This window comes from Clarias gariepinus, chromosome 22 (genome assembly GCF_024256425.1).
Source record: "Clarias gariepinus isolate MV-2021 ecotype Netherlands chromosome 22, CGAR_prim_01v2, whole genome shotgun sequence".
NCBI lineage: Eukaryota > Metazoa > Chordata > Actinopteri > Siluriformes > Clariidae > Clarias > Clarias gariepinus.
The window spans coordinates 22,969,211-22,994,964 of NC_071121.1; the positions used below are offsets into that span (position 1 = coordinate 22,969,211).

The 25,754-nt window shown below is 41.7% G+C and overlaps 1 protein-coding gene across 2 annotated transcripts in view; it reads left to right on the forward strand.

Moving 5' to 3' along the window:
• The window catches only part of rarga (retinoic acid receptor gamma a), a 34,751-nt gene extending 12,900 nt beyond the window's left edge, over positions 1–21,851 (forward strand). The window contains exons 1-8 of one of the 2 annotated variants that reach the window (XM_053482335.1): positions 6,386–6,956; positions 16,728–16,876; positions 17,148–17,289; positions 18,205–18,368; positions 18,515–18,691; positions 18,796–19,000; positions 19,312–19,470; positions 19,645–21,851. In XM_053482335.1, the coding sequence (XP_053338310.1) occupies positions 6,812–6,956; positions 16,728–16,876; positions 17,148–17,289; positions 18,205–18,368; positions 18,515–18,691; positions 18,796–19,000; positions 19,312–19,470; positions 19,645–20,006 (1,503 nt within the window). In that variant the 5' untranslated portion in view covers positions 6,386–6,811 and the 3' untranslated portion in view covers positions 20,007–21,851. Of the gene's footprint in view, positions 1–6,385; positions 6,957–16,727; positions 16,877–17,147; positions 17,290–18,204; positions 18,369–18,514; positions 18,692–18,795; positions 19,001–19,311; positions 19,471–19,644 lie in introns of those variants that run through there. The other variant, XM_053482334.1, reaches the window with a different exon arrangement.
• Positions 21,852–25,754: the final 3,903 nt, after the last annotated feature.

Genomic DNA, 25,754 nt, shown 5'->3' on the forward strand with positions numbered 1-25,754 from the left:
GCTCAGGATTGTGCCGTATAAAATGACATATTATTTTCTTTAGCAAAACCTAGGCAATATGAAGAATTTAATTTAATTTCATTTTAACCAACTAGACAAACATGACTGAGCAAAAAAATTTTAAAATATGTGAAAAAAAAATCAGGCACATAGGCAAAGAAACAGCACAGATACACATGATCTGATTAATTAATATCTGAATGATCTGATTAATTAATATCTGAATCCTCCTCGTTAACATATATATACATATATGTTTTTTGTCATTGACCTATAATGGGTTTTAAGGGATTTAATAACATTGAGACTTCTTAAGGAGACCGAGCTGCGCCACTCTCTTTAGGTTATACAGGAAACTTTTCATGAGAGTAAAAACATGTTGATGAAGTTAAAGCCAAAAACTTCAACTCAGACATTTATTACGCAATAAGTCTACCATTAAAAGTCACATATTTTACTATTTCCCAGGTCCCAGATGTCCCACAAATTGCGTTTCTGGTAAAGCTCCAGCTGAAATACCCCTCGGATAATGCTTTTTGTTTAATACCTTAAACTAATGCAGAGCTAGTTGGAACTCAGAACAAGTTAAGGCAGGGGTATCTTCTTGTATGAGGTCACAATAGGTGGATAATCTACTTGGCTTGTTTAAGCCCCAGTCAATGTAAAAATGGAGGGAATGTGTTTTTTTCCCCCCACTGGAGACATGACTAAAAGGCAACTTTTGCAAAATAGTTCCCTTAAAAAGAACCTACTGTATTTTAATTGAAACAATATTTCCAATCTTTCAGGGTGGATTTTTTTCCCCTATGATTCTTTCTTGGTTTGTTTGCCATGCTCCCACACTCACAGAATTTTTTTCCCTTAAGCCTTGATCATTTTGGCCCAGCACGTTGCTCGGTGTATATTTTTAAGAGGTTTAGTGTTGTCTGAGCGTGATAGGGGGGATAAAAACAGACTTGCAAGTGCATGCACATTATTAGCGAATGGAATTTGGGCTACACTCAAATCCTCTAGCTTCTGCTTCTTATTTTTCATCCTGATTACCACACATCTATAATCCTCAGCTGGATACTCTACCTTGATCTGACCGGTCCAAGAGAAAAGTGGTGGGATAGTGGCTAAGGCCTGAGATCACTTGGCCAATGGCATTTCCACATTATGACAGATGAAGAAAGGCAAGTATCAAAAGTCGGAGGAGTGTTTGGGTCTCCAAAAGACAGGACGTGCAGGACAAGGACATGACTATGCCGACCAGGAAGAAGACGGTTAAGGGGAGAGGATCTTCTTGTGTGGTGGGTGGGTCTATAAAAAGGGGAGATTTTAGCAAAACTTTTTTTATGTGTGTAATTCTATTGGATACGGGTCTCCATTGTTAAACTTGTTGAACCCTCTCACTCCTGTGATACAAAAAAAACTTGAAGGCAGGCGTTGTCTCTTCGTGAAGCCCCTCAGGTGACACCTGAAGTTATTTTGAGTCAGATGGTAGCACAAGATTACGTATCCTTCCCGAGCTGAACATGTGTCTGCCAGCATCTGTATGTATAAGGTGATTGATGAGAAAGAGGGAGGGTTGTCAGGAGACAGAAGAGTGAAAGACACTTGTTGCGATTAACCAACTAATACACACTAATAAACCCACAAAACCCTCAGGAATGTACTTGGCATATGAGCCTTTATGTGTGCTAGGCTGTGTGTCATGAGAATTGTGGTGTATTTTGGTTGGTTTGTGCTTCCACATGTGCAGGCTTGCCCTGGTGAAGCTTTGAGAACAGTGGAAACTTTAATTGTGTGCTCAGGAGTAATGCACAACTAGTTAAAGTTATGTAGAAATATCCCAAAATGTGTGTAGCATTGGATATAGTCAGAGTATATTCCATACAGATTCAATTTTCATTTCTGCCTTTTATTTATTTATGAAAATAATTATTATCTTTCTCAAATTTTGGTCAGCTGAACCCCATTTTAAACCTAAAATAGTATCTTAAGAAGTCACAATTTGTGTTTCAGATCTTTTTGTGGACAGTAGAAAATCCAGGATTTTTTTTTAGAACATGTTATTGTTTAAATTTTGCATTGCTGCTGGAATTATTATTTTTTTTTATGACAAATACATATAAAAGAGTCTTAAGTTCAATTAAATGCTTTCTAGTCATCTGAGCAGTTTATGAGTGCATTTTCCTTAAAATATTAAATTTTCCACACAAGATAATTTTTTCTTAACCAATAATTATTAATATAATATTAATAACAATAATAATAGTAATAATAAATGTATTATTAATGATTAATTATAATTATTGGTAACAAGACTCATATTTGGTGGCACGGTGGCATACTGATAAACACTGGTGTCTCTAACCTCCAAGGGTTTGTTTCCTGTTTAGGGTCTGTGTGAATGGAGTTTGCATGTTCTCCCTGTGCTTGGTAGGTTACCCCCGGGTATACGGGTTTCCTCCCACAATCCAAAGACATGCAGATTAGGCTAATTGCCGTTCCCAAATTGCCCGTAGTGTGTGAATGGGTGTGTGTTTGTTCGTCTGTGTGCCCTGTGATGGATTTGCACCCTGTCCAGGCTGTACCCTGCCTTGTGCCCTAATTCTTCTGGGATAGGCTCCAGGCCCCCCACGACCCTGTATACAGGATAAAAGCGGTATGAAAGATGAATGAATAAAAAAAGACTCCGATTTATTTCTCAGTTTAAGTTTTAATTCAACAGTTCTAGCAGAACAACGCCAACAAGTGAATTATATGAGACAAATTAATGAAGCAAAAATAGTTTCAACAGAATTTTAAACAAAAAGGCTGCCAATAATACTGCTCGTCTTCATTCTAAAACAAGGTCGATAAAAATAAGCCGAACATTGCGTAGAGCCTGCACTGCAAGTGCGCCCTCTTGTTGTGTAAACGTTAAGTTATATGATCTTCAAAGAAATTATTTATGAACAGTTTATAAATACATTTTTGATTCTGTTAAATTCTTAACAGCAATTAACCTTTTAATAATTAAAATCCCTAGTTATAGTTAATTCAATTTAAATGTCTGACAGGCAGGAGGTTTCTTACCAGTATGGGGCAGGAATGTCGGTCACAAAGATTGAGAATGTGATTCTGTGTTTATAACCCCCCTGTAGTGTCACCACATACCCCATCTTGTAAAACCCTCTTGTAAACATACGTAGTGTCGAATCAACCTTAGGTTTGATATATATAGGTTTTTTAGTTCATTTGTCTTTGTTTCACTTCTACCCATTTAACTCTTTCATGTTCTTTTATTTTTTTCTATTGGACTGTGCAACTTTTTAATGTGTCTTCATATATCTCTCCATATCTATGCATTTGTGTGTTTTCTGTTGTTCTCATGGACAGTAGTTGAACCTGAGATAAAACATTGCTCTGCAGCTTGTCAAAATGCAGCACGTCTCCTGCCTGCCGAGGGTAGATGACAGAGGCATCTAAGTGAGATGGATTTCCTGCAGTTCAGGGCCTGTTTGTCATTGCAGTTTTGTCACACGAGATGGAGAGAGAGAAAAAGAAGGGAGGGAAGAAATGGACTGAGGGTGGGTGAAGACAGACTCAGAGAGTCTGGTCTTCGCCAAGGATGAAAGAAATGAACTGGGTCTCGTCTTTTTCAAATCATTCTTGACTTACTGTTTGGGGTGGGGGGGATGGCAGTAAGCTATGTAGAGCTGGATATGCACAGTGCCTTTTTCAAAAGTAGCATGAGGTGAAAAAGTGAAAGAGAGAGAGAAAGAGAGAGCAGGATAAGTTAGGGGGGAAAAAGTTAGTGGCCCTGTGGGGGTTTCTCCTGGAGTTCACTCCTTTTGGATAGGGAAGGAAAAGGAGGGCGGGGGCTCGGGTCAACAGCACTACAATGTTGGGGTGGATTAAATGTCTGAGCCAACTTGTTTTTCCCCCCCTCCAGGTACAGGAGCTGTGCCTAACAAAACTTTGTGATTAGGAAAAAGTGTAAGACTGAATTGTTGCGTCTCTATTTCGTGAAGACAGATGACAGGCCATGAATTTGCTTAATCCTCAATGATCAAGGCGCTAGCTGACACTTTTTGTGTGCGATCATTGTAATCAAGATGACTTCTTTTTGGTTTCCGAGCATCATTCAGAAAGCAAGATGGAGAGTGAAGACAAAACGAGAAACAGAAACCCCCTTTTCTGGCCCCCTTCCAGCTTGACTTTAGTGTATGACTTGTACTTAAAAAGACTAGTTTTATTAGTGTAACAACCAGCCTCTCCACCATGCTACTTTTTGATCTGTTCTTTTACCGCCCTCTTCCTTTATGACATGACAATTACATGAAGGAGCAGGGCAACTCAACTGATGTTAAGAATCAGCTCAAACAAAAGGGCAATTAACCGACTCTCCCCCTCCTCCCTTTCCTCTCTCCCTTTTTCTGTCTCTCCCCTCTCTCTTTCTGTCTCTGCTCGTGTGTGAGGGCCACCTAAAGAAAATAGATGAGAACCATAACAAAGTCAAGAGCCTCAGGATCAATAAACAGTGCAATCAGCACTAGTCCCAGTGCAGGAGAATGAAAAATGCCTATTTCGTACCCTGTGAAAAGACTAAACACACAAAGAGTGAGAAACAGCAGAGTGCGAGTGAAAAGGCTGTACATGTATGCAAGAAAAGTTAACCACCGGCACAGATTGACAGGAAATAGTGCCTTTTTCTGAGGCAGGCAGGACTGTACCAATTCCACGCCGAAGGGGGTTAGATATTTGTAACTGGGAAGTAAGCACAGCCATCTCTGTTGCTTCTGGCATTGAGTTCAGCTGTTTGCATGATATGAACTTTGTTGAAGGTCTGGCTTTCCCTCAGCTGTTCTGTCACTGACAGCCATTGGCATTGACACTGGCAGAGTTATTTATTTCATAATGTCTCGTTCACCCCACACCCAAACTCACACACACACTTAATGTCATACTATCAGCCAGTGTGGCAAGTGTTGCCAACTTTCTGACTTCGCTCTACATTTTGCAACTTTGAATACTGAAGAAATTTAAGTAGAATTTACTTTTAAGAAAGAGCGTGCACTTGACACAGCTCTCCAGATCATGCCACTGCTTCTGGTTGTACAAATTGAATAGGGGTAGCTTAGTGGTTAAGGTGCTAGATTGCTGATCGGAAGGTCCCAGATTCAAAACCTAGCACCACCAAGTTCCCACTATTGGGCCCTTGAGCAAGGCCCTTAAACCTCAACTGCTCAGATGTATAATGAGATAATAATGTAAGTTGCTCTGGATAATGGCAACTGCCAAATTCCGTAAAGTATATCATATCTACAAGTAATACAAGTGAGTAAATGAGTGCATTTATTTCAACTACTCCCTAGCAGTGATTTTTTTTCTGTCTGTACAGAAAAAACTGTACTGTGACTTTTTTAAATCGATTATACTTTTCTCGTTCTACTCAAACTCTAGTGTAATCCATTAATTTGCGGATGTCTTTGGAAACTCGTCCAAATGTAACGCCTTTTTTCATATGCAAATATCCATGACATTTCAATTAATATGCAGATCAGCCTATGACATCATTAGTTACTTTTGGAGCACGCGTTAGCTGCTGCTTAGCGGCTCTGCGTGGGTCTCAGTTATGTGAAGGAGTTTGATGAAGGAGTAAAATCGTGTAGGGTGTTGGGAAGAGAAGTCTCAGGTGAACTTAACACTCTGGGAGTTCAGGTCACGGCACGTTGTTTGCAAAAATGATATATGAAGACCAACAGCTCGAGTGAGCGTTCGCCATTTTCATACCGTTTGGCCAAGTGAAAAGCTAGGTATTTGAATCTACGCCACATATTTAATGAAGGTCCCACAGAAGTGGTCATCAGTCATTTGCTGTCTTTTGTGGAGACAAAAGAGGAGACTTTTTTTCCTCGCTCTGGCATCTGCTCTGTGCACAATGCTCTCTCTCTCTCTCTCTCTCTCTCTCTCTCTGTCTCATACACTTACTCTTTCTCTTTCACTCACTCACGCCAGACTTTAATATGGTTATGATTAGAGACGGAGTTGAAAAGGGAGGGAGGGATAGGGGTCTCATATTTACTGCAGGGGAAATGGGGGAGGTGCAGTGTTGCTAACATGCCAAACAGAGAAGAGTGTGTGTGTATGTGTGTGCCAACATGTGTGTTCGTGGCTTGGGCGTTCTGTGTGTTAAAATATGAATCGCCGAAGAGATGGAAAAAGGACTTGTGAGATTGAAATAAAAGTTTGTTCTCGTACCAGATCAGGGCTGGTAACCACACACACACATACACACGCACACACACGCACACTAACTGCCCCACCTCCTGCCTCCCTTTCTCCTTTTCTCCTCCTCTTTCTCCCTCCCTCCTCTCACTCTCTCTCTCTCTCTCTATCTCTCCACCCCCTTTGTGGGCGCAGGACTGAAGCATTTGGTTCTCTGCTCTCAGCCTGGGACTCAGTGAGTGCTATGTGGAGCTCTTATTTAGGTCGGTTACAGAAGACTAAGAGCAGCTTGCCCAAGGGCATCCGGTGAACTGAGAGTGAGATAGATATAGAGAGAAACTGAAAGAGAGAGAGAGGGAGAGAGAGCGCGCGACTCAGCCAGTCAGGAACCAGCTCCACATTCCACCCTAGATAACTGAAAGGCAGACAAGCAGCACTAAGAATATAGAGGAAGAAAGCAACAACAGCCACGGATCCTGAGCAAAGGATTTACACCCTGGGTTTTGCTGTTTGTCGAGCGCGGTTTGTTGACGTTCTTGTGGTTTTGAGCTAGGGAGCAGTTGGTAACTTTGAAGAGTCTTTGCATAGGGGACAGGGGACAGGGACAGGCAGTATGTTCGACTGTATGGAGCCTCTGGGGATGGGACCCCGGCAGCTCTACGATGTCACTAACCGTGGTGCGTGTATGCTGAGGAAGGCGAGCCCCTTCTTCACCGGGCTGGATCACTTCGCCTGGACGGGGACTACAGCTGTCCAGTGTAAGTGGTGTTCTTTTTATTCCTGTCCATGTTGTCATCTAGCATTCATTCAGACGACTTTGTGAGTCCTTGCTATGCTTCAGCTTTGCCCCGAGAGTCATTACAATATGTCCTACTGTTTGTTTGTGTGAACATGTGAGTGGCCAGAGCAATAGATGTTTATGTACCTGTGTTTCCATGGTGTTTAAACATTATAATTTTACATGACTGTCAAACTGAGGGTCTGGTTTCAGCACGAATGCAGGTAACCTAATTCCCGACCTTGTCAGTTGTTGAAAAGTTAAATAACAAGGAACGAGGGGGGGGGGGGGGGGGGTCTACTAGACTTAGACTCCTTGCTATAATTTCAGTCCTGCAGATTGTGTCTGATTTCTTCACATTACAAACGAGTCTGAGATCTCAGCAAGCCTGTCCATGGCCCTATTTATCATTCCAAGCATCACCCAGGACACAAACACAGCAGGAGGAGAGACATGTTTTTGAAGCAATCCACATCCTTTAAATAAAGGATTTATCAAGGGAACTGCAAGCATCTGGCTGAGGAGTTGGCAGCTAAATAAATAAGACATTAAGTGAAATAAAGAGTAGAGAAATGAGATAAGCAATGTTCAAGTTGAGTCAAAAGCAGCAGTGCTGTGCTCCCGAGGCCTGGAAAGGACCCCATTTCTGTATTTCTCTCTCACTCTCTTTTTTGGCCCTCCCTTGCTTTTGATAGTCTTCTGGCTCCCACAAGGGCCCTGTCCTAGCTCAGACAAAACTGGGTCTTTTTTCATAGTCTCTCAGGGAGGTTAGCATGTGCATGCATGGGTGTGTTTTAGGAGGGGAAAAAAAAGGAATGGACTTGTGGTTTTAAAGGCGAATCCAAAAAAATGATAATTTGCACAAGCAACACATCTCTCATGCTTCAACTCCTCAAATGGGAGCCGGTTGCTTCGCTTTTGGGTTTTTTTATTTGTTCAACCTTCTGTTTTTTTGTTCCTTGGTGCTGGCCTCTGTGGGGTGATTCATCTGTCTTCATTAATCCTGAAGACACCAACGTTTCAGTGGCTGTCAGCCACACTGGGCCGCCATTTAATGAAGACAGATGCCCTGTCAGGGGCCTGGCCGAGGCATCGCACTCCACACCGCCTTCCCAGATCAGAGCACGATGAGATCTGTTTATTTAATCAATCAGGTTTCACCAGCCAAGAGCAAGCGCACACACACATGCACACAGACACACGCATGCAGAAAAAAGTATCCCTGTGCTTCTCAACTGTATGAATTCGTAGCCCACTTGAGTTCCAGGAAACGGGGGAGCTAGAAATGTGGTGGGAAAGCGTGGGCTGGCCTGAGGGAAGGACCGGTGTCCTGTTTCAGGCCTGCATGCCCGCTAAAGCTCAGTAAACAAGGCCAGCTTGTCCCCCTCCAGCCGCCACTCGACTCATTGTCCCCCTCGATGAAGCTGATGAATTGATGTTCAACCCCAATATCTCATTAGGGCCAAACCAGCTGCGGAGCATGGCTGCTTGATGCAGGGAGGATCAGACGGTTGACTTCTGCTGCTGGCTGGCTGTCTCTCTGAGCACTTTACAATCACCAACATTGTCTTTACGGTCTACAGGAAGGAACTTTCCCTCATAAAAAAAAATGCTTTGCCAGTGAGACAGATATTCTGTTTTGCAAGTGACTTCCATGGATCTCTCTCTCTCTCTCACACACACACACTTCTTAACACCACCTCAGGAGCTTTTGTAATTGTTTTCAACGTGTCCCTTTGTTCATCCAGGGAGACTTGAACCATCCGAGAGACCCACTTGACAATGAAGAGGCTTTGTCTTTGTGCCTTTCAGTAAAAGCTCTAGCTGTTTGCAATAGGTGGAGAAATAAAAGCCTTACTGGTCACTTTAGGATGCATAGTCAGCTTTCCTGTTTTCTCTTTCCATCTCTCTCTCCATCTCTAGAGTCAAAGGTGATGAAGAGGTTACATGCTGAGCAGTGTCAGCTCTTCACACCATGTGCAGTGCACTTGTTAATATTCGAAATAAAATATGTTTTTTTTTTTTTTTTGGGTAAGAATTGTGTAACATTTACAACAGTGGTAAATACTTAAAGGAGGGGCTGGTATGTGTACTTGAGACACCAGCGTCATTTATTTGGAAACATTTCGGTTAGCAACGTGATAACATCACATTTCCTCTTAACCAATTGCTTCTTGCGATGTTTAAAGGAGAAGATTAGTGACATTTGTCAGATTATTATATGGTTGTCACTATGATTAGGACACAGTAAATACACACTAATAAATGGAATAAAACACTTCAGTTTTCAGGGTTTAAATCCTGATTACGCTGCTGCCTTCTCAGTGTAGGACACTTACCCGCTTTCATTAATTTTGTGTTAATGGAGGTCTTCTATTACAAAAGATTCAATTAAAAGATTACAATGCGCCAGGGGTCGGTGTGCGAGTAGATAAAAAGGTGATTTGAAGATGTGTGTGTCTGTGTGTGTGTGTGTGCAGCGTAGAGGAAAAGATAGACACTATAGTGTGTGTATGTGGTGGTGACCATTTATTGGCCCTTTTGTAAGCGGGTTATGTTTTTCTACTCTGTGTTTATGAGGCTGCAGAGGGATTTCTGTTTTAGCAGTTTCGTATTATTTGTGTTGATTGTGGGAAAAGAACCAATCGTTCGGCACTAAACGTAGGCACATATCTGTACAAGCCTCTTACCATGGAATCTGCCTTTGTATTATAGGTTACTATATCTATATTCATTCAATCATATATGAAGTGTGGTGTACCTATATGTGGTTGGGTAATGATCTGTGTTTCCTATACTGTCAGTCCCAGAAAAAGAGGACTGACGTGGCTGCTGAGATTTCACAGTGGGCCGCTGGAATCCGGGCCGCTGCCATAATGGCAGTAGAGCCTCTTGCTGGGGTCAGGGAACTGTAAATATGAGATCTTTCCTGTCAAAAAGTTGGGACGACTCCATAATCTCGACTTGGCTGTATGCTTCACCAAACAAGTCATTGCTATTAAAATAGCTATTCACACTAGCTTGTTAAAGATTTCTGTGCCATCTCAGGTGCAAGTTCGGAGCTGTCTGTCTGCCACTGGCCCTACCCATACTCCGTCCCAGATTTGGACTGTAATTAGCCGTCTGTCTTCTTCCCTGTCTCAGATTTCTGTGACACGCAAAAACAGGGCTGAACGTCATGCTTTAGGGAATTCTGGGACGGGCTTGTTGATTTTTCCAAGTCAGCCAGCAACTCTGTGCTGTCCTGGACTCCGGTGGCTGTTTACTGAGAAGTTCAATGTGTGCAGGAGGCTAGGCATTGGCAAGTAGTTGTTTTACTGTTGTACGTGAACATGTGCTGAAGGGCCTTGGCTTGGAGGACAGTGGTCTCAAGCCAAGAGAGAGCAAACCACTGTAATTTTCACTGTTTAATGTTATCTCAAACCTCAGTTCTCAGGAAAAAAAGAAAAGAAAACTGCACTATATTCAAACTTTACGCTTAGAGCAAAGTTAGATAAGAACCTTTTGCCATACAAAGACTACTCATGTTGGTATTTCGTGATAATAATCTTAATAATACAGTTGATCTCTCCTGGTGATTTAATATGACCTACCAAACACTCCTTTCATCCTACTCGATAAAGTAGACTGCAATGCTCAGGGCCTTAACAGAACAAGCCTTCTTTAGTTTAATATGAATGCGTGAGATTTTAGTCACATGTGCCTCACTGGAACTATCAGGATCTATTAATATAGTCTTTTTGATGAGCAGGATTGAAAGTGTTTGTCTGGTATGACAACGTAACTGCCAGACACCTGACTTATGGCACCAATTGAAAAAAAAAAAAAAAAACACCACTGGTAACTCAATCCTGTGGAGGAGTTTCCACATCGAGATGATTCACGCATAGGTTTCCATTGAAGAACCTTTTCTTTTTAAGTAAATTTCATAAACAGGATATCACTCAACATGTTACACTTTAAGGGCTGCCAGTCCACACCCATGACTGTTGGGCAATCACTTTTCAGCTTGCTGCCCCACAAGGGTGGAAAAAAATTCCACCTATGTAATCAAGCATCATTTCTCGGTTTCTATCACTCAAAGCAGAAGTTTCTCACACCTCCTCAAGAGTGGCACTAGAAAGAGCCGGGCACCGCCCTGGTATGATGTAGGACATCCAATGGCTTTGTGTTCCTCACACTGTATGCACAGACAGAGCTTTCACTAACCACAAATCATACAGGGGAACAGGAAGCCACAGTCGCGCTGTCTCCTCGTGTTTTGTCGAGTAGTAAGGTCAGCTTTAAATGGAAACCCGTGAGTTCTGTAAGAACATGAGCCTAAAAAAAGTGCTGTCTCAGTTGGGTTCTTAACCAACAATACAGACCAGGAGAACAAAGATGAGTGTTAGTAAAAAAAAATGTAAAAAATGAATGCAGCAGCTAAACTCATGCAGCGCTGCATGCTATTACCACAGCTTCCAATTTGTATAATACTGGAGTGTTGTTTCGACATAATACGAACGAAATCCCTTTGTGTTTTAAAGTGTCTATATTTCCGTCACAAAGGCGTCAACCAACTTGCAACTTCTACATTTGTGGTTTCTATTATTTGGGGAAGGAAGCAATAAGAACCATACAAGGAGTTCCTTGAATCTGTTACGTATGGACACGTGGGACCATGGCACCATGGCAGGTGAGTTAGGCAGACGGCTAGACAGATGGAGAAAGGAAATGTGTGAGAGCAAGCAGAAGCCCAGGGATCAAAGCTGAATGGTAGACCAGGCTGAGCCTGTCATTTGGCTCCATTGCTTGCAGACAGATCAACACCCCAGCGTCTGTGCACATACAAGAATGATCCAGCCACTGGAGTGAAGATGAATTGGAGGAGACAGTATCCCCCAAACTCTGAATGCACCCATGAGGCTTGGCAGGCAGTGACAGGTTTAATGCCAAAGATCTGTCTCTTTTGGGTCTGATCTCCATCTACTGGCTCACAATGGACGGATTAGATTAGGTCACCATGATAGTTCCTTGCTCAGATAGTGCTTTAACCAGGTTCTCGAAGGTTCTCCATGGCCAAATGCTGATGTGGAAAAAAAAAAGTGTTCTAAAAGGGGTTTATGGGGCACTGTAAAGAAGAAAGTGTTAAATGTGTACTGCTGTCTCCAAAGGCAATTTCCTAAACTTTAAGGGCCTGGCTGCCCCCACCTGCTGAATACCTTCTATAAGGCACTGGCATCTCAGCTAGTTTTGCTCTGACATCACAATTTATAAGGCGTGTATGTGTGTGTGCACACCAGACCATTTCTGCTGTGTGTGTATGTATTCGTGCCTCTGTGCTGTTTATGACATGAGAGTGCAAATTCCTTGAGACTCCAGTCTCGGGTGCATTCTCTGGTCTTGTCCAGTGTGGTGCATGTTCTGGCCCTTTTTTTTCCTTCTGAGCCCTCATCTGGCTGGCAGCTTAGGTTGTTATTTTTTTTTTCAGAAAGGGCTTCGCTGTAACAGGAACAATATCTCTCAACATGCCCAGGCAGAGGGAGGAGAGAAATAGAGAAAAAGGTGGGGGCTCAGATAATGAAGTCATACTCAGCTGTTGACAGGAACTGCTATTGCTGGGTACCTTAATAAGATCATGCATACACCCCCTCCTGCAGCGTACCACCAGTCCATCAATCATTTTTTTTTTCTTTTAAAACCACCATGGCTTAAGTCAAATAGTCTGGTCTGACTTACGAGTGTAATTTGACTATATATGTGGTTCGGCTAAACTCATATTCATATTCAATGATGAGTGACTACTGGAATCAGTTGTTTCTGACTAATAATTCTTTGAATATAGGTATAAGATAAACTGTTTTGCAGCATAAGACTAACAGTTGAAATGCCACTCAGCAATCTGAAAACATCCAGCGAAAAAAAAAAAAGCGAGTGAAGCAGAGAGGAGGAAGGAAGTCGGGTTGTGCTGTAGTGAAGTGTTGTGATGACAACCATGCACGGGAGATGGCAGGAAGCTGTGGGCAGAGACAAAGAGAAAGACAAAGCAAGAGAAAGAGAGTGAGAGCCGCACCTGGTCCCCCATCAGGAAGCTGGTGTAAGTTTTTCTGGAGAGGACTGTGCGTCCTTGCTCGTCAGGTGAGGCTTGGAGAGACGCCTCCTGCTCATGCAGCCTGTGCCAGTCAGCTTATCAATCATGCTGTTCGGGACAACCTGGCCAATCTGCGCACCGTCTGCCGCACAGCGCGTCTGGGCATGCAGAACTGAGGGAAAAGGGAGAAAAAAAGAAGCCTGGTCTTTCTAGAACAAGGTTTCAGTATCCTGGGCTTAGCAATGAGATAGTGATCAAAGCAGCCTGAATCATTTAAAGAGGAATTAAGATGAGTTGAGGACATTTGCAAAACAAATTTGCTGCTTTGGAAACAGGGTCATTGGTAGCCATGCGAGTACCCATACAAAACTGCATGCGAACACACACACACACATGCGCGCGCACACATAGACACACAGGCCAAGACTAGATCTGGGAAGAGTGTTTCCAGAAGATTCAATCACACCCAGAGTCACGTACACAATATCTTCTATCCTATTGTGAAAGAATATTTGTTCCTCAGCCAATGTGCATATGCTTGTAGTGTAAGTAGCATTGCAACACAAAAAAAATGCATGCAACATTTACTTTTACACACCCAGCATAGTTTTTTTTATAGCACGTTTCTTGTTGGTCATTGTCAATGTCAACAATTTAGCTATTGATTTACAGGTGAAAGTGCTTAAGAAATAGTAGAAATATACATGGTCTAATATAAACATAGTCAAACAGTACATACATTTAGGGAAGCTGCAGTATTTTTCTTAAAAATGCAATTTTTTCCCTCCCAAACGCTGATTTAAAAAATATCGGCATCCCCTGATAAAAGCACTCCGACTTCCGATTTTATCCTAACGATTCCAAAAAATGGCCATGCCAAAACATCGAATGGTCTTCACTAACCATTCCTTTGTTGAGTTTGTTGACTTATGGCTGGGCTCATTATCTTTTGGAAAAACGCCTCTACAGCTAAGTACCCTCTGGTCAGAGGCAACCAGACGATCAGGTGAAAATATCCTGGTACTTAGTGGAATGCATAATCAATCTTCACAAGTGCACCCCTGGGCCATGCAGAGTTAAAACAAGCAGCAAGTATCTATTGTATGCTAATGGACCTAATTCCTAACAAATTGTAAATGGTTCCAGACCTTTAACATATTTCTTTTGTCATGATTGTGATTAACAGCATTTCTTACCACATGCATTACCGTGTTTGTGTCAGTTAAGAACCTATTATTTTAGACTAGGGGATAGGGGTTTGTTTTCCAAGCATGCCATGTTGGTTTGAAATCCTACTTCATAGAAAATATATTAATTCAAGCTGAGAAAAGGAGCTTTTAGGAGACAAGGATATTATTTTAATGAGCACTGATTTTTCTTTCCTATTAAATATTTCTTGAGTTAAATGTATATACATGTTTTTTCCCCCTACTGATACTTCATGCTGTGTGTATAACTGAGTATATGCATTAATGCATGCTTCTTCATATGGCTCATGTGTACAGAAAGCTTTAAGTGAGAGGATTAGTATTAAAATTACACAACAGGAAAAGAGCAGTGGCTACTGATAACTCTGACCCCGACATCCCACCTTACCCTGTCCCGCCCCGAACCTGTCCCTCCGTCATCTAGCAGCAAAGCCTGCAGATTGTCATGCAAATGGAGGAACTGATAAGGAGGCCTGATGTTTTTGCAGAGAATTGTTTTCCAAATAGAAAGATGAGATGAGTAGAGAAACCAGAGTGAAGGACCTATTGGGTTTAGGGGGGAGGGGGAGGGAATGGCTGTCAAAGACGGCCTGTTCCATTGTATGTTTCCCTAAAGTGTTGACTGAACTTTGGAATGATGTGTGAAAGAGGTGTAAGAGAAGCCTTATTTACCACAGGAACCAGTTTGGGCTGTTGACAGACACTGATGGATTTTCGTCCCCCCTCCTGTCTCGCTGTCTGAGATGGTGCCAGTCAGTAGTCCGTCTTTGACGCCAACCATGGTTCTGCCTTTTTGGGACAATCACTATATTACTATGAGTACTACATAAACAAATGATTTGTGCCAAGGTTAACCCATTGCAATAGTTTATCTCAGTTTTTTTTTGTGTTGATGTCAGTATTGGATTTAGTTTTGTACCCTTTAACAGAATCAAATAAAGCCCTTTTCTGTTACTGAAAAGGTTGTAAATGACTGTTTTGATATCCTAAAACTGTACTTGTCAGAACAGTACGGTCATTGTGACTAGTAAACCGAGATGAAACATTTCATCATTCTGCAGAAATGTACAGGTGGTATGTAGATTTAATTTTCAGCTCCATTGTGTTTGCGTAACCATGGCCGTGAAAAGGGACGTCGCCGCTTCTAAGCCTGGAACATTTGCTTCTCCCTGCCCCCATCTCATTTGTCCCTTTTTCTGTTTTCTATCAAATTCCTCTTTTTATGCCCTCTTTTCTTCTTTTTGAAGTCTCCCAAGTCTTGTAAAATGCCAAGCCAGTGCTTTGGCTGAGTCCTGTGGTGTGTGTGTTTGAGAAAGAGAGAGAGAGCGAGTGAGAAAGGAGGGGGTTTGTAGGTTAAGTTCAGGCGAGTCTCTGTGCTTTCCATTGACCATAGCTGGGGAATGGAGTGCAATAAAAGTTCGAAGTTTAGAGCCTCCCTGTTTTTCGTTTTATGATTGGGCCTTTTTTTTTTAACAGGCCGGGGCTACAGCTGGTGGTGTGAATGGCTGCCCGAGGTGACCGAACCCCAGTAAAAGCCCCAGCAGCCAGGCTTTTGCTCCACCATGGCCCTGGGAGTACCTTTATAGGCCAAGCTTATGAGGCCCAGCCTCCAATAAAAACTGGTAGGGCCATACTCAGGAATTTAAGGCCAGGGAAAATAGGGTTTGTGTGTCAAGAGGTGGCAACGGGGTGGTTCTAAATTTTTAGAGGTGACCATGGGGTGAAAGTTGAAAGAAATGTTGCTCAGGAGGCTGTGTGCAGCAAGGTACTTGATTCAGATTACATGTTTTGTTTGAACTGTGTCTCAAGACTCACAAGGCTGAATGCACAGCTTAAAAAAAATACAATAGTTTAGTAATTTGTCATTGTGTGGTTTTTGAAAGACGCCTGTGGGCCGTGAGTGTGTAATTCAAAGTATGTTCAGAGGGAGGGAATGGTATTTGTGTCTATAAGCTGAGGAACACACGAGCCAATCAGCTGGCTGTGTAAGAACGAGGAGGCTTGAAGCTGAAGCCCCTCCTCTGTGACTTTGGAAAAGTTGAGATACATGTCTTATCAGAACATCGGTGATGCTACTGCTTATCAGTCAGTGTGTTAAACAGTTTTTCCCCCCTCTCTCTTTCTGTCACTCAAACTGCACTAATCTCTCTGAAATCCCACCCCCCAAGGAGAAGGTTGGCCAGAGGGAGGGGTTCGGTGAGATTAATCCTACAGACGTCACCGCCACTTAACCCCCACCAATCTGTCACCGATTATACAAAATAGAGCAGTACACGAACCACTGCTTAGCTAAGTTAGCAACTTTTACTTAAATCCAGGGCAATAGAAACACACAAATGTGTGTTCATTTTTTTTCTCTGGAAAGAGATATGCCATTCCTAATATGCATATATTAATCCTTTCCAAGGTTTTAAGAGGATTACATAATGTACCAGCAAGTAACGTATATATCTCTGCGTTATTCTCTATGCAGCGGTGGAGACCCAGAGCACCAGTTCAGAGGAGATGGTACCCAGTTCGCCCTCTCCACCCCCACCGCCGCGTGTCTACAAGCCGTGCTTCGTGTGCCAGGATAAATCATCGGGCTACCACTACGGCGTTAGCTCCTGTGAGGGCTGCAAGGTAAATACTACGCTACTTCAGCCTGGCACTAGAAGCATTTGCACATGTCAGGCCATGAAGTATCAGGAACAAGAAGAGAAAAAGTATATTTTAGATAAAGGCTAAATTACTGTAGTTGTATGGTTATGTGGGAGTGTGCAGACAATGTTTCTGTTCAGCATGTTCCAACACGAAGAGAGCACTGAAACGAGAAAAAAGAGGACAGATAAGAGATAAGGGAAACACGACAGGTAGCAGTGGCTAACATGCTCATGCGCTTTCCTGGCTGCAGGGCTTCTTTCGGCGCAGCATCCAGAAGAACATGGTGTACACCTGCCACCGTGACAAGAACTGCCAGATCAACAAGGTCACACGCAACCGCTGCCAGTACTGCCGTCTGCAGAAGTGCTTTGAAGTCGGCATGTCCAAGGAAGGTAAGGCTGCTGGTTGGCATGTAGGTGTTCTTGGTGCCGTGCCCACGCACACACATACTGACACTTGCACACTCGAGCGCAAATCTGAACAGATATAGAGAGCCACAAGATTTGACAAGTGCAAATCAACAGATTATCGTCAGTCTTTCACACAGAAAAGATTAGGAACAGTAAGAACTCAAAGTGATAAGCTGAATTTTAATTAGTATAAACTCTTGGTAATACCTATTCCTCATGTACATCATCATAAATCCATAAATGGATCATAAATGTTTTTTTTTTGTTTTTTTTTAAGTAGCCTTTCCTAAAGGCGCCTGTATGACCTGGCACTAACAGATTTGTGCCATGCCAGACACAATAGCACCAAACTCAAAGAATGCAAGCCGGTTGGGTATTTGTTCACTTGTCAAAGTCACAGCAGTGATCTCACCAGGAGAGTGGCACATTGGCCACTCTATGTGTCCACAGGGACCTGTTTGTGTGTCTTTATATGTGTGGGATGTATGTAGAAACCGGGATCACATTCTGCCTTTGCTATTACTGGATATCCTGAGAGGAAGGAAAGAAAGGGAGGAGGAAAGGTGGGAGGGAGAGGGAGGGTGAGGGTGAGGGTGAGCGAGAGGGTTATGGAGAAAGCTAAGCTTTGGCAACGTGGAGATGTGCTCCACCAGGTCACACACATTACAACAAGTTGTTTTCAGGTCAGTTTCCCCAGCGCTGTTGATTTACGAGTCACAGATTTTGGTGAACATGTCCGTCAGTTCCTAGGGATGTTTGCTGCGAGCCAGACGAATATCCACAGTGTCAGCAATTTGTCAAAAAGCTCTTCCACCTGCCAAGATCATAGTTTGGCTATAGTTCGATGGGCCTGACTCATGACTGAAGTATTGACTCATGTCTCCTCATAACCCTCAGCTGTGAGGAATGACCGAAACAAGAAGAAGAAGGACGTGAAGGAGGAAATCGTGCCTGTTGAGAGCTACGAGCTGAGTGGCGAACTGGAGGAACTGGTCAACAAAGTGAGCAAAGCTCACCAAGAGACCTGCCCTTCATTGTGCCAGCTGGGAAAATACACCACGGTAAGCTGAAGCACCAAGTCATGTGCACACCAACATTTACAAATAAAAACAAAGCAAACTGAAATAATCATAAAATCCTACATCTTTTTCCAGTGGTTTGGCCATAATTAATTAAATTTGCTTCTCTTCGTCCCGTTTGCTCTCAGAACTCCAGCTCAGATCACCGTGTTCAGTTGGATCTCGGATTGTGGGACAAGTTCAGTGAACTTTCCACCAAGTGCATTATCAAGATCGTGGAGTTCGCCAAGCGCCTCCCTGGCTTCACGACTCTCACCATTGCCGACCAGATCACCCTGCTCAAATCAGCCTGTCTGGACATTCTGGTAAATAAACTGCTAACTTAAAGCAGTATACATGTACTTTGATGAGGTCTTAAAATTGAATCATTTTTGTCTACTTCTTTAAATATATATTTTTGCTATGGTAGATGCTGCGGATCTGCACACGCTACACACCGGAGCAGGATACGATGACATTTTCAGATGGACTTACTCTAAACCGGACTCAGATGCACAATGCTGGGTTCGGTCCGCTAACTGATCTGGTCTTTGCGTTTGCTGGGCAACTTTTACCGCTGGAGATGGACGACACCGAAACAGGCCTCCTCAGTGCCATCTGTCTTATCTGTGGAGGTATTGCATTTTGTGTCTATATAATACCACTGCTGCCATCTGCTGGAGGGTTGTCTAGTGTAGTAAGTCGGATAACTTTAAAGATGCTAATTGAAGGGTTGAACAGGGTCAAAGACCTTCAGATGAAATGGAAAACATAAGTCTAGTTGCCTTGATTATCTATTAATAGTCAATCAAAATCTGTTGATGGCCTTCTTCATCAAATACAAATACAATGTCTCTTAGTTGAAATGGGTGTGTAATATATAACTTATTTAATTTTTAGAATTTGTGGATTAAAAAAGCTATAATTTCTTTCTGTCTTTGTCCAGACCGCATGGACCTGGAGGAGCCCCAGCGTGTAGATCGTCTACAGGAGCCTCTACTGGAGGCGCTGAAAATCTACGCCCGTCGCCGCCGGCCCAACAAACCCCACATGTTCCCACGAATGCTGATGAAGATCACAGACCTGCGTGGCATCAGCACCAAAGGTCAGTCTACTTGATCTTTTTTTTATACATTATGCTGATATAACAGAAGATTCCTTTAGAAAGTAGAAAGATCGGTAAAAGCTTTTTGAGTGATTTAATTTTGACAACAACAAAAAAAAAATACCACAAAAGATAATACCTTTCCATTAAAAACATTTTCTTGGTTTATTACAGGAGCAGAGAGAGCGGTCACCCTGAAAATGGAAATCCCAGGCCCAATGCCACCTCTGATCCGTGAAATGCTGGAGAATCCGGAGGCGTTTGAAGAGCAGCCAGAATGCAACGAGAGCAAAGACGAGCCAGCTCCTCCTCCTCCTCCTCCAACAGTTCCCCCGTTCACCCTGAAGACAGAGCGTGAGGATGAGGACGAGAGCTGGGCCACTGAGAACGGAAGTGAGCCGTCACCGGAGGAGGAAGACGACGATGACGACGATGCCGAGGAAGAGAGGGGAACGGACAGTGACGGAGAGGCCTGGCCTGGTCAGGAACCTAATGTGGACATGTCCAGAAAAAGCCATAGTGGAAGAGCCCAATGAGCAGGCTTCTTCTCTGTAAACACAAACCCACACAACACCTTCACTCCTCGTTCCCCTTGGCTACCCTGTTCTAACAGCAAGCTGCCCCTGTAGGGGCAAACATAGAGCCTTATATCCGTACAGCCAACCTTAACTCAGGCCTATTGGTCATCAAATGAGACACGCATGCATAATGTGTGAAGACTTGAGATGGACGGCTCTTCTCAGGAACTCTGGAAAAAGGGCAAGAGGGAAGACGTGAGACTAAACAAATGACTGTACAGACAAAACAATTACTTTTTTTATACTATTATGTTTGTATTAAAGAGAAACGAGCAGCCATACAGAAAAACATAAAATAAACCAGTCAACAGGTTCAAGAAAAAAAAGAAAAGAAAAAAAACCTACAAGCTGAAATAACCATTGGGTTGCATTTGAATACCGTTTTTTAACGTTTTGTTTTCAGCCTCTTTTACTTTTTTTATGAATATGCCCATACATATCTATATACCTTTATATTTTTGTCTTTGTATACTATTTTTTCAGTTATACATTTGTTTGGAAAGCTTTCCTAAGGAGAGACGGAGATGATCCAATAATTATACCTGGCAGACGTCTACTGAGTCTTTACCCAGACGTTTGGCTGGGTTCTCAAGCACTTGGCTCACTGTAGACGTCGAGGGTAATCAGTCGGCTAGCTTGTCTCTTCCTTGACTCCTGCTAGTTGATTGATATTTTAAGGACTGGGATTAGCGATATGAGTTATGGTTGCTTAAGCTGCAGTACCTTCCTGCCAACTGAATGGTGTTTTTGTGCCAAAGCATGCAGTTTATAACGTGGCAAAGAGTTTGTCAGCACTCAGTGATCCCCTCTAAAGCCAAACTCTAAAGAGTACACTTGGTTTATATGTAAGGCAGGCTTTATATGCTAAATGTTCAGAACGATCACTTCCTTAATGTTCTTTTGAGACATGTTTCCACAAGAATGCTTTGCTAAGATTTTCATACACACTTGAAAAATACCCACATCTTCCATATCCACAATATCCCCACATATCACAAGCACATCCAGCATGCCGGCAGAACTCTTTCTTACAGTATATATAAAAAAAAAAACGGAAACTCCGACTCAGGGCATTTCGGTGAGGACCAAACGCTAGCTGCCTGCAGGCATGCTGCAAAAACAGCAATATTTATGTGTGTGTAGTATTCAATATGTTTGCTCAGTTTAGATGTCCAGCTTGGAAGTGGTGACATCTACAGACCTTAGTAAAGCCATTGTAAAACTTTTATATACTCTCTTTTATTATATGGTCATTTTTTTTAGTTATATACTGCCAAAAAAACACAGCATGCAATTAGGTGACCGTGTTTAATGTGCCACTTTTACAGTTATGCAATACAGAAACCAGATGTGTGTGTGTTTATCTCTGGGATTGTGAGGTCTGTTGAGCATGGATTTAATGAATGATGAATGTCATTTGTGTGGTGCTAAAACACAAGAATGTGAACATGCACCCGCTTTTTTTTACACACACACACACACGCACATGCGCGCACACACACATATACATACATATGTAAGCACCATTGCCGGTCCTTTGTGCACACTCTTGCCTGTCCTGTTCATTCAGAAACACAGGTGCGCACAAAAAAACCTCTTCTGGCACCTAGTGGAGTGTAGCACTTCCTGTAACACGTTGCTATGTTGCAAACCGAATGTTGACATTTATGTTGTCTGTTTTTGCTCATTTTTATGTCATCGATTTGGATGAGGCGTTCTCGGGTCCCTGTTCATGTTTAAGCAGCTCTGTTATATAAAGAAAAGCCATATAAACATTCAAAGGCAATAAATGACTGATTGCAAGTCTGTATTTCGTTATTTATGCACCTTTCTATTAGATTGCTACTTTTTCAATATAATTTATTGCAAATACACTTCCTGGTCAAAAAAAAAAAGGTTACACACTTTTCACAATTTCATTCAATCACTTTTAGCTTTGATTTTAGAACACAATGTTGTGGCCAGTTCATCATGTGTGAAAATGATTCCCCATGCTGCCAGAACCACTCTTTCACAATTTGAGTACTGAAATATACCCTGTGCGATCAGGGAAGAAAAACATAGATGTGATAACCTGAACATTCAGTACATTCACATCGTCAGCTGACTCTATTACCATAGAATGTTGCTGAGCCTAGACCTGACCAACTTGAGATCATAACATTGTCTCCAGAGGCTTGTACAGTGGCCACTATACAGTACATGACGGGTGCATTGCTTCCTGCGCTTCCCTCAACCCTGATGTGCCCATCACTCACCAGACCACATGACTTTTTCATTGCTCCAAGGTGCAATCTTTATGCTCCCTAGCAAATTCAAGCATTTTCCCCCCTGATGACTCTCACTAACAAGTGGTTGACACACAGCCATTGAGTGTTCTCTTTTACCTTGCATCTTCACCAAGTGTTTAAGTGATCTCTGATTTTTTTTTTCCAACCACATTTCTTCCACAATGTTGACGGTTCAGCGCTATCCTTCCAGGTTTTGACAATGTGTTAAAACGTCCAGTAATTCCAAATCCTTAATTGTTTCCTTTGCTTGATGCAGCCCAATAATTTGACCCTTCTAAAATGGCGACATTTGTTTGGCCAGGCACTGCAATTCCAGCAGTGAAGGTTTGACATTTAAAAAGTTTCTAACATGAAAGAATAGTACAAGATGGATAACAAATAGGTTGGAATTTTTTCACATTACCAGTATTTAATCAGTCAACATCAACAACTGACCATCCATGTAGGGATGAGATTAGTGCATCACCGCTTCTTGCAGTTACTATATAGTGTTTTAAGCATTCGAGTTTCTTAAGAACCCATAGGCAAAAAGAATTTCCTTTTTTCGTTCTGGTCCGCCGGCCAATATAAAGCACTGTAATTTATGGTTGGAGAATTCTGACTTTCCTCAGCTGTGGGATCTGGAACAGCAATATAAATAGGGACTGGATTCAGAAACGTAAGACAGAAAGAGTTACCGTAAGGAGATTTCTATTCTCGCATATAGAAGTCAGGAAAACTAAATTTGTAATTCCACCAGTGGTCATGCTGAGCCATGACCCAGTACAGTTTAGTGGTTTTCCTTGCTATACTCAGTAGGTAATTCCATGACTCAGATGCCATTTACTTTGTGTAACTCATAAAAAAAAATGTAACCTTAATTTCTTTTCCCAACGTTGAGGCTAAAAAAAAAAAACGTGCTGGCAGCTTGCATTTTGCTCGTAAAATGTACCATAGAATGTTTGGCACAGAATTAGCAAATATATCAAAAGTGGTGTAATGTAATATGGCCCATGCTAGTGCCACAAAGACGATGACAAAATGCTTTGGGAATATTCAAGTAGTCAATGTGGTGAAATATTCACATAAGACAGTTAATAAGAATAATGGCTAAAATGCACATGTTTCATAAACTATAAAAGGTGTTTTCAAGATTGAGATGGTAAAAATGGAGTCACTATTGAAAATACACCAATAATCATCTTTGGAAGTATTTGTAATGTTTATATTTTATCAAGGTATAAAATGTTGTAATACTGGGTGTATAAGAACATACCCGCCTATGATTAAATTCAAGTAAGTGATTAAATAAGTAAGTATGATTAAATTTAAGCATTAAGCAAAAGCAAAAAAAAAAAAAAGGACACTTTCTGATGGGGAAAAACCGTGCATGGATTACAGGGTGTGGTTATAGCATTACTGCATATTTGTGTTTAAAAAAAGGCTGGAAGGTAAGCAGGTCTGAAAATCCATCCACTTGGGGGCGATCAAGTTCTACAGTTTAGAGATCTGCTCAGCATGGGATCATTCTTGGGAACAAAAACCTAAAGCTTCATTATGCATGCATGCAGAAGGAGGCAAAGCCAATGGCTCATTCTGTCACTATTATTAATCCTCAGTTGGGGGTGAAGACAATAAAGGCCACTGTAGTAGATATACTGTAGGTCATTTTCATATAATCAGTAACAAGCCAGGCTCATACACATTCATAATCATCTCCATTTTGTGTAAAAATGCCTGAGTGAAACAGGCCATGACTTCAAAAAATATGTAAATATTTCATATTTTTATTACAACCATATGGCAGCATGTCTTGATTTTTTATTCATACTTGTCTTGGGGCTACTGAAATAACATTGTGACTGTGGAAGTACTGTAGGTACCTGCTGTTAAGGGCTATTGACAGTGACATGCATACAGTTCCTAAAAGAAGCTAAAAATGTAATGTGCAATGTCTGTATGACTCAAGTCCCATTCAACTGATTCATCCGGTATGAAAAAACAGATTTCTGTTTGAGGCGCTTGATGACACCCAGAACATACAGTTATTTTTATTCCGAGATTAAGGCAGGTGATAAAGAGGGATATGGCACTATTAATTAAATGATTGCTATAATGAAACTTCGTTAAACAGAAATCAATAAAGCAGGGCTCGAATTAAAACAAGGTCCATTCATTATACGCTCTTTTACAAGGAGGCTCTAAATGGCCTCATATATTCAACCCAATAAGATGTTGCTATGGGAACACAGGAAGGGTGCAGGATGTTTGACGAATTTAAAAAGACAGTGTACTTTTTTTTTTTTACGTCTTTGCCGCAGAGCAAGGTCCCTGTGAGGTCTACGACTTCTGTGCAATTTGTACAGAGTTAATGATCAGATAGAAGTAATGGTGAGTTAAATCATCATTGTGGCTATGGAGTATCTGTAAAGCCATTGCAGTTAGACGCTATGCAGTCATTCATTCATGAAACTGATTTTGCGAACGCAACACCATCTCATACATGATTAGAGTGGTCTTCACCTTTTTTATTTCCTACTCAATAACCTTAAATTGTTTTTTTTAAATAAACAAAATAAAATAAAAAATAAAGCCACTGAGGTCAAACACAAACATCAATTCAACATGGTTTATGGATTTAAAATGCAGGCATGAATAATGATATATACAGTTGCCAGCCACTTTATTAGGAACACCTGCTTCTTCATGCAATTGTACAATGTGCTAGTACATGTAGGAGTCACACTAGATACAGGTCAAGAATGTCGAAAAAAAAATGTGATCTCAGTGACTTTGACCGTGGCATGGTTGTAGGTGCCAGACAGGCTAGTGTAGAAATATTAGAAACAGCAAATCTCCTAGAATTTCCACACACATCTGGAAAAATAGTTTCTAGATTTCACACAGAAAACGTACAAAGGATTAAAAAAAAAAAAAGATAAATCTCAAAACATTGTGTGTGTGGACACAGATTGTTGATAACTGAATGGCCAGACTGGTTTGAGCTATGATCACCACTCCTTACAACTGTGGTGAACAGAACAGCATCTCAGAAGCACGTCAAACAGATCAACAGCATAAGATCGTGTTAGATTCCACTTCTGTCAGCCAAGAACTAAATTCTGAAGATATTTACATATATCTATATGTTTCTAAATTAGAAAAAGACAAAGCGATAATTACCTTTGAAGCAGCTACTGAATGTGGGTTTCTTTTTAAACTACAAAATAAGAATTCATGGGTGCCAACTATCTGAGCTTTGCTAATGAGAGCTATAAAAATAATTGGGATGCTCTTGTGCCTTGAACGTTGCAGATAAGACTAGGTTAATTTTTTCCCCTATAAATATTCTCTAGCTTTCTGAGCAGGCATAACAGCTAAGAGGTATTGAGTGCTCTGTAGGGCCACAGAAAGTTAATTTATTGCGATGCTGAAT